Raw genomic sequence first — 8,800 nt, 5'->3', positions numbered from 1 at the left:
AAATAATGTTCTTTTTAGCAGCATCATACGACCCCTTTAACGAATGTGGTATCCTGTCAGCAATAATCTATCCATGGGCTTTTTTGATTACTGTCAGTTTAAGGGCAGGCGATCAGTGTTGCCAGATATTGCTATGAAAAAAATAATAATAAAAAATAAAAACCGTAAAAAAAAAACAAAATAAACCAAATTATTTCAAATCTTTTGCAAATAACATAAGATAAACATATCGCTAACCCTATACCCAACTTCCCACTTTATTAACTTTTTTAAAATGTCAAATTAAGTGGAAAAGACAAGTTCAAATACACATAATAGCTGGGTCTGGCAACACAGTGGAGGCTGCGCCCCATGCCGTCACTCACAACTCTCTCCAGCCTCGTTCTCTTGAGTGAACCGCCAGCGTCAATACATCATTTTCATACCACTGACGCTAAACATTCTTGCAAACTGTCTAAACATGCAGACACTCATATAAGGAGCTTTAAGTAGCAAATTCGTCATTCAGAGAACACATTTTATTTCTGAACATGAAAAATTTACAGAGGTCTGGACCTCGGTGACCTCACTTATAAGGCACTACATGCTCGGGCCCCTCGGTATGTGTCTGCACTTTTAACTTTATATACACCCAAGCATCACGTGTGCTCCTCACAAGCTACTGGCTGTTCCACAGACACGCTTGCATGCAATCTGTAGGGGACAGAGCTTTTTCATCCTACGCCCCTAGACTTTGGAATGCACTCCCTTCTTACAATCAGAGATGCACAGAATCTATGTACTTTTAAATCTCTGTTTTTTTAGGTTAGCTTTTTCTTGATTATTCTAAATTTTATGTTTTAGTCTGTTCTTTTAAATATGTGTTGTAATTTTTATGTGTTTGTTTTATTATGTAAAGTGCCTTCAGAAGCTGCTTTAAAGGCGCTATATAAAAATAAAGTTATTATTATTATTAGATTACAGAAGTGGACAAAGTACACAACTCCATTACTTGAGTGAAAGTACAGATACAAGTGAAAGGTTGTAAAGACAGATTTTTACTTAAGTAAAAGTACAGAAGTACTTGCTTTTAAAAGTACTTAAGTACCAAAAGTAAATCTGAGATGTCACAATTTCTCAGTGTTAAAATGAACTGCATCCTAGTCTTACATTTATCATCTGTTTTACTTCATTCAAAGGAATATTACTTTTCTAAAAGAAAACAAAAAGTATTTTTCTACATTGTGGTCATGTGACCCCATCATACTGTATGTTTATAATTCAGCAATATATCCGATTTTGTGTAAAAATCTTTAAAATGTGTCACTCTGATCAAATGGAAGACATTTATGCCCATGTTACTTCCGATTCATCCATCACGCTGGAAATTGGAAGGTCAAGTCAAGCGCATTGCATTCTGGGATACAGTTTTTCATGCAGTAAAGCTGCTCATTTATAGTATGCATACTGAAAAAAAAAATCACAATCAGAACTGCTGTGCACAAGAGAGTAGTATGCTATTCCGAACATAGCCATGGACTGGGCAAAATAGCACAGGTTTTGTTTTTTTTATGCAGAAGAAGTGCAGAAGTGGTAAACAGATGGCCAAGGTTTGGTTTTCTTGACAGCTTGCTACCTAAACTAAATAGCATTCGCCAGATTCCTCTCCAAAAATAGACTAGATTTCATTATCATTGTACATTTCTGAGTGTACAACTGTGCTTTGTTCTTACACAAGCGGTCGGCCTTTTCAAAACTGTTCAAGACCATCGTGAAATTATGGGAATGTTGTCCACCTTTCATATATTAAATCATAAGACCTATCAAAATACAGTAAAATGCAATACAAATAAAGTAGATCAACTGCAAAAATCAGACTCAGGCCCAGTGGCTGCTGGTTTATCAAGACTTGTGCCAAACTAATCTGCTTGATGTCGGTTAATTCCTCTGAAAACCGGCTAAGATGAGGTTTAATTTGTGGATGGAAGTTTTGCCAGAGTTGGTCATGATGGGCTGAGAAACATTAGCCGTTAAGCTGAAGGATTCATCTCCGCAGGACACCACCAGTGCTAATGTAGGTCAGAAGATTTTGTTTATGTGTGTGAGAGAGAGAGAGAGACATCTTGCTGTGACACACTTGGCAGTGGTCATCTGAGACGTTATGAACGTTATGACTGCAGCAGCCTAATGGATCTTGTATGGAAGCTTAACGTAATAAAAAAAAATCATAATTACGAGTTTACATCAATTATGACTTTTTTTCCTCAGAACTGCAAGTTATGAATCTCAAAATTCAGACTTTTTTTTCTCAATTGTTGAGTTTCCATTTCGCAATTCTAACTTCTTCCTCAGTATTGTTAGTTTATGTCTCACAACTGCAAGTTAGAAACTCATAATTGCGAGTTTACATCAATTCTGACTTTTTTTCCCCTCAGAATTGCCAGCCCGATCTGTAAAAATTCATACGATTTTTGCTAAATCGTATGTATTTTACGAGTTGCACAATTCGTATGAATTTGTACGAATTACCTACACCTAACCCCGCCCCTAAACCTACCCGTCACTGGGGTCTAGACAAATCGTACAAAATACGAATTCGTACGAATTAGCCACCTCGTAAAATACGTACGAATCGGTCGTGAGATAGCGTTGGAATTGCAAGTTATGAACCCACATTAGAGAGTTTGCATATCACAATTCTATTTTTTTCTCAGATTTCTGAGTTCACATCTTTTTTTCCTCGCAATTCAGATTTTTTTCTGTATTCTGAGAGTTACATTTCGCAATTCTATTTTTTCCTCAGATTCCTTATTTTACATCTTGCAATTCTGTCTTTTTCTTGCAATTGTTTTTTCCTCTGTATTCTGAGTTTAGATCTCACAGTTCTAGTTTTTTTCTCAGATTTCTGAGTTTACGTCTTGCTATTCTCATTTTTTCTTGCAATTCAGTTTTTTTCTGTATTCTGACTTTACATCTCGCAATTCTATTTTTTTCCCTCAGACTTCTAGTTCACATCTGGAAATTGTATTTTTCTAACAATTCTATTTTTTCCTCTATATTCTGAGTTGACATCTCACAATTCAATTTTTTTCTCTGATTTCTGAGTTTACATCTCGCAATTCTGTTTTATTTTCCACAATGGAATAAAAAAAATTTAAAGTTATTACGACTTTTTATTTCACAGTTCAGACTTTTTTGTCTTGCAATTCTGAGTTTATATATCACAATTCAGACTTTCCTTCTCAGATTTGCAAATTCATATCTAACAGTTGCGAGTTTATACCTTGCAGTTCTGAATTGCAAGACAAAAGTTCGAATTGTGAGATAAAAAGTCGTAATTACCTTTATTTTTTATCTCGTGGAGGAAACAAACTTCCACAATCTTGACCACATGAACTGAATGACCACATGAAATGAAAGGATCAAATCCTTCCAAAAGCCTTTGTCTGTCTCCAAAAATAGACCAAAGTAGTCCATGTGTCTCATGCACTTCTATATAAGCCTTTTGAGATGAAATGGGTGAGTAAATGATGAGAGAATTTTCATTTTTTTCAGGTGAACTATCTCTTTAAGACAGTCGACATGGTCTAGCGGCTGTTTTTACCCTCACACCATGATTCCAGATCATCTGTCTGGACTTGCCCACATGCGGACCTCTCAAAGCAAAAGAGATCCGACTTCACACTGAAGTCTTTATTACTGAGAAAGACAAACAAGGCCTGTTTGATTGCACTGACATCACCTTTGGAGCCAATAAAATGACATGATCACTGAAAAGTCCACAAGATCAGGATATTATATTGCCTATCCTGGACTTTGTCTACTTTATCAACACCTTTGTTTCTGCATGTGCAAATTCAGCGCTATCCCTGTGATACACGACAACCAGGTCCATTTATTTTCTTCTTTTTCTTTTTTTTTAAACTGCCAAGTTCAAAACAACATCAATTTGAAATAGAAAACTTTTCTAACATTGTTAATGTCTTTACTGACACTTTTGATTATTTGCATCCTTGCTGAATAAAAGTATTAATTTCTTTCAAAAAAGAAAAAAAATTATAATAACCCCAAACTTTTGAACGGTACTTTAAGTTTATTTAAAGAAAAAATTATAAGATGTTTTGCACTGTGACATTTATGATATTTAAAAATATGTTAAAGATGTTATTTAAATAGTAAAATACATTTTAATTTATGCTGGTGTAAATTATTTGTAATACAGTATGTATATTTACTTAAAATCTGATGAGATTCCCTACTGAAAATAATGAAAATGACAAAAGTAAAATGTCTGGATACAGGACAATAATGAGAATTTAAGGAATGGTCCATGGTCCATGAATGTGATCCTGTATGAGTGTGCGCTTGCATGTGTTTAATACTCACCGGTGGCGCTGTTATAGCTGCTGATGGATGAGGATATAGGTGGCGTCTCGTCGGAGTCCACGGAGCCCGTATCGTCGTCTTGAGAGCATCCGGCCTGGATGGCGCGCAGGTAACTGTGGCTCCGGGAGCGGAAGCAGGTGGGTGTGGGCAGATCCAAGGCCTCCACCGCCTGAGAGTCCAGCTGGCTATAAGCCGCGCTGCTCCGGTAGCCCTGCTCCACCTGAAAGGACATGTGCACGTTGAAACGTCCCGCACGAGGCCTGCGGGGCAGACGGCCGCTGCCCACCCACAAACACGCCTCGCACGGGGTGAGATGCAGCCAGCGCTTTAGGGTGGACTGATGCATCGTCGTGCAGACATGAGGAAACGCCAGGTTTCCTTGAGTGGTTTCCATTCAGTCTAATGCAACAAATGTGGCATGAAATGAGAAAACAAATCCGTAAATATATTCCTTTCACAGTTGTACTGATCCTTGTCTGTGGATGAGGAGTTTGGTTTATAAATTGGTATAAAAATGCTTGGAATTTGGACTATATTTCAGCAAAAAAATCATTCAGAAATATCCCCCACAACTGGGAAAACTAGAAAAAAAGAAAAACATTATTTGTATTGTTTTGTATTTGTCTGTCAAAAAATGTAATTAAATTATTTCAAAAATATGTATTACATAATATAATATATAGGACAAAAGTGTATTTTACTTACAGAAAAGTTAATCCTGTTTTAGGTCTAATAATACTGTGGCCTTATTGTTTATGATATTTAAAAAAAAAATACTGTATTGTAGAAAAAAACTAATGACGTTATTTAAACAGTAAAATATTTATACAACATGATAGTATTTTTTGTCTGGGTTTTAATTTATGCCATAGTAAATTGTCTGTAATACAGTAATACAGTATATGTTTTATTTTGAATCTAATGAGAATCCCTATTGAAAATTACAAAAGTAAAATATCTGCATTACAGTAATGAGAATTTAAGGCAGTGCATCGTTGTCATGAAAATATGTTGTCATGAAAAATGTCAATGCAAAAAAAAAAAAAAAAATTCTTAAATGTCCTAAAAAGGCTTGTTTTTAATATCTATGCAAGTAATTAAAAAAAAGTATTTGATTTTCCTTTTGCTTAAATATAATTTCCCCCTTTGTTTTGCTCCAAATCCATCAGGCAGAATGCAGAGAAAATGCCTCAGAGAGTCTATAAACTACAAAATGATTGGGTTGAATCTAAGTCTTTCCAAACTAACCTGCAAACAAACACAATCACGGTTCATAATCTCAAAGCCTCAGAGTAAAGAGTAGAGAGAGTGTTTGTCCAGCAGGAGACACTTCTCACAGAGACACAACAGAACAGGAGGCTTGTGTGTGTTTGTCAAGGATAAATCTGACAATTAAAGACAAACAAACAACAGATACACATGCCAAACCATACCGAAGAGCTCAATAAATTAAAAATCACAAGCTAATTCCCAGGAAAAATACTTAGGAGTGCTGCAAATTAGCTGTTGTCCTCAATTTTCCTGACTTCTTTCCCTTTGATCCCACCATTTACTCTTCAACAGCATCTCAGAAACAACTTCTCCGTGAATCATCCATCAGTCTTCACAGCACATTATCCCATTGAGCAAAACAGATCTCCAAAAAAATCTATTTTCTTTCCTCTTTAGAAATCATTTCAGAGCCTCGTCTCGCTTCAGGAGTCTTGATGTCTCCATCAGTAGAGCGAATGCTTGAGTATCTCGTCCTGATAACAAGCCCTCGAACTGATTTCCCACCCTTCACGTCTCCTTAGACTAGCTTAAGCATGTCTTACAGCATTTTAATCTGGAACACTCCGTTCCTGAGGTCAAGTAATCAGCAAAACCTCTCTGACACATTTCAGCGTTCGCTCTGTGATGCAAAGCGTACACATTCACAAGAGATATTTTACATCTGAAGAAGAAAATGTGAGAGACGGTGCCAGAGCAAAACTCTCTGCTAGGATGCTTGGCTGCTGTGGTTTCTATAGGGTTGCCGTATGGTTGCTAGAATGTTCTGGAGTTGCTAAGTGGTCACTTGGGTGTTCTGGGGGTTGCTATGGTGATGCTAGAATGTTCTGGAGTTGCTATGTTGTTGCTATATGGTTGCTATGGTGTTTCTATTTGGTTTATAGAGTGTTGCTATGTGGTCACTAGAGTGTTCTGGGGGTTGCTATGGTGTTGTTATGTGGATATTGGGGTGTTCTGGGGGTTGCTATGGTGTTGCTATGTGGATAGGGTGTTCTGGAGTTGCCATGGTGTTGCTATGTGGTTGCTAGGTTGTTCTGGAGTTGCTATGTGGTCACTAGTGTGTTCTAGGGGTTGCCATGTGGATACTAGGGTGTTCTGGGGGTTGCTATGGTGTTGCTAGGGTGTTCTGGAGTTGCTATGTGTCCACTAGGTTCTTCTAGAAGTTGCTATGGCATTGCTATACAGATACTATGGTGTTTTGGGGGTTTCTATGGTGTTGCTATATGGTTGCTATGGTGTTGCTATGTGGTGTTTAGAGTGTTGCTATGTGGATACTAGGGTGTTCTTGGGGTTTCTATGGTGTTGCTATGTGGATACTAGGGTGTTCTAGGGTTTGCTTTGCTGTTGCTTTGTTGTTGCTAGAGTGCTTTGGGGCTCGCTATGATGTTGCTATGTGGTTGTTAAGGTGTTTAGGGGTTACTAGGGTGTGGTAACTAGCGTGTTCTAGCCATTGCTATAGTGCATTGCTGTGTAGTTGCTAGGGTGTTCAGGGGTTGCTATGTGGTTGCTACATTCCTCTGGGAGTTGTTAAGTGAGAATATGCACTACTTCATTGTGCATTACACTAAAAACATATACATACTCTAAGTAATATCAATAATAATAGTAACAGTGACGCTTTAATAACTTTGAAATGAATGAAATGATGTTTGTGACCTGGCCCATGGTGGACCCTCGTCCCAGTGTAGAGCAGCGCTGACTGAATCCCCCATCAGCATCCCAATGCAGCAGACCTGCTTCATCCGCTCCCATCAGACAGTCCAGGTTATCCAGGCTGCGATTGGTGGAGACCTCGCATAGAGATGGCATACGGCTGAGAGAAACACACACAAACACCAGAGAATGAGTGCAGGAAACGGCTGATCAACATCCCTGAGGAATCTAGAGCTGCCCCTGATTTTCTAGTCGTTCATTTAAGCCATTAGTCGACTAATTGCACGTTTATATTAATTTAATTATGTAAATATTTATGGGTGGGAGATATTTTAATTAAATAAACTAGTGCTTTCTGAGTCAGTGTCAGCTGCAAAGATGAAGTTGATGATGCTGACTCGCCATCTCCACAGTGACAAGCCTTCAGAGAGAAATGCAAGTTTAATACAGAGTACATAATCAGAGAGTATTTGTTTTCTATTTAATTTGGTTAATTTTAAAGTAGACATTTCAAGCTTACTTTAGATATATATCTCATGTCTGTGAGGCAAGTAGTCTAGATGCTTCATTTCGCTTCATTTTTGTGATGCAGAGACCGAGGCGGCAGAAAGCGCATTCTGTTTGTTTTCTTTATTTTACAAAATCAGAACATATTGTTGCTATTGTGAGTGTATACAAATAAAAGTAGACCCTTTACAGTTTCGAATGATGTATTACTCTTATCTGCATGAGCAAAAATTATGGCGTAGCCTATTTTGTTTCCACTATTATCTGGAGAAACCAGTGATCGTGCCGGCGCCTGCATGTCACGCAGTAGCACTCTAAACAGCTTCCACACTCCACACAAACACTTGAATATGCTCCTAATAGCACACATTTATCTCAGTTAACGTTAGAGCGAGCGGCCGTGCAAAGCTGCTTCTACTTAAGCTACATGTTTCAATTTCAAATGATAAGCCATATTTGTGCTCGCTGATGAATAGGCTATCGTTTGGATTTACTGCCCAATATACTGTAAGGACCAGCCGTTATTTGCCCGTCACGGACACCAACTGTTTTTTTCTTTGACTAACCAACTAATCTAATTTTTATTAGGGGGGCAGCCCTAGAGGAAACCTTTACATCCTTCTCCCTTCTGCCACTCCGCTAGCAACATTTTATTTTATTTTCAGTAGCGAGCGAGAGCCAGGTGCAGCACAGAGGAACAGTTCTGACCAACTTGACCAAGCTATAAAATAAATAAATAAATAAATAAAGTTCAGTGAGGATTGAGGTGGTCGTCGTGCATCAGGATGCTTTGTAGTGAAGTTTAACAGTGCTTTTATCGGACAGAGTGAAAGTGCATCTGAGTGGTCACGTGATCAGTCGGAGGCGGGGCTAAGCACTAACCTGTGCAGGTGCGGCACTGAGGCGGCGCTCTGCAGAGGAGACCACACCACTCCAAACTGCTCCCGCATGAAGGGACGGGGGCTTGGCCTGATAGGAAGGGCCGTTACATGACCATTCAACATCA

At 38.3% G+C, this 8,800-nt stretch overlaps 1 protein-coding gene across 1 annotated transcript in view; it reads right to left on the bottom strand.

Annotated features, from left to right (window-relative positions):
• LOC107737053 (disks large-associated protein 4-like) overlaps positions 1-8,800 on the bottom strand; it is a 163,577-nt gene that overhangs the window by 27,893 nt on the left and 126,884 nt on the right. The window contains exons 8-11 of the mRNA XM_016548457.1: positions 8,677-8,763; positions 7,686-7,708; positions 7,291-7,493; positions 4,366-4,585 (exon numbers count right to left, since the gene is read on the bottom strand). Coding sequence (XP_016403943.1) covers positions 4,366-4,585; positions 7,291-7,493; positions 7,686-7,708; positions 8,677-8,763 — 533 coding nt within the window. The remainder of the gene's footprint in view (positions 1-4,365; positions 4,586-7,290; positions 7,494-7,685; positions 7,709-8,676; positions 8,764-8,800) is intronic.

Source organism: Sinocyclocheilus rhinocerous, unplaced genomic scaffold (assembly GCF_001515625.1).
Source record: "Sinocyclocheilus rhinocerous isolate Xijiao unplaced genomic scaffold, SAMN03320098_v1.1 scaffold464, whole genome shotgun sequence".
Lineage (NCBI taxonomy): Eukaryota > Metazoa > Chordata > Actinopteri > Cypriniformes > Cyprinidae > Sinocyclocheilus > Sinocyclocheilus rhinocerous.
Note: the sequence above shows the minus strand (reverse complement) of the source record. Positions and strands in the feature narration are given on the sequence as shown.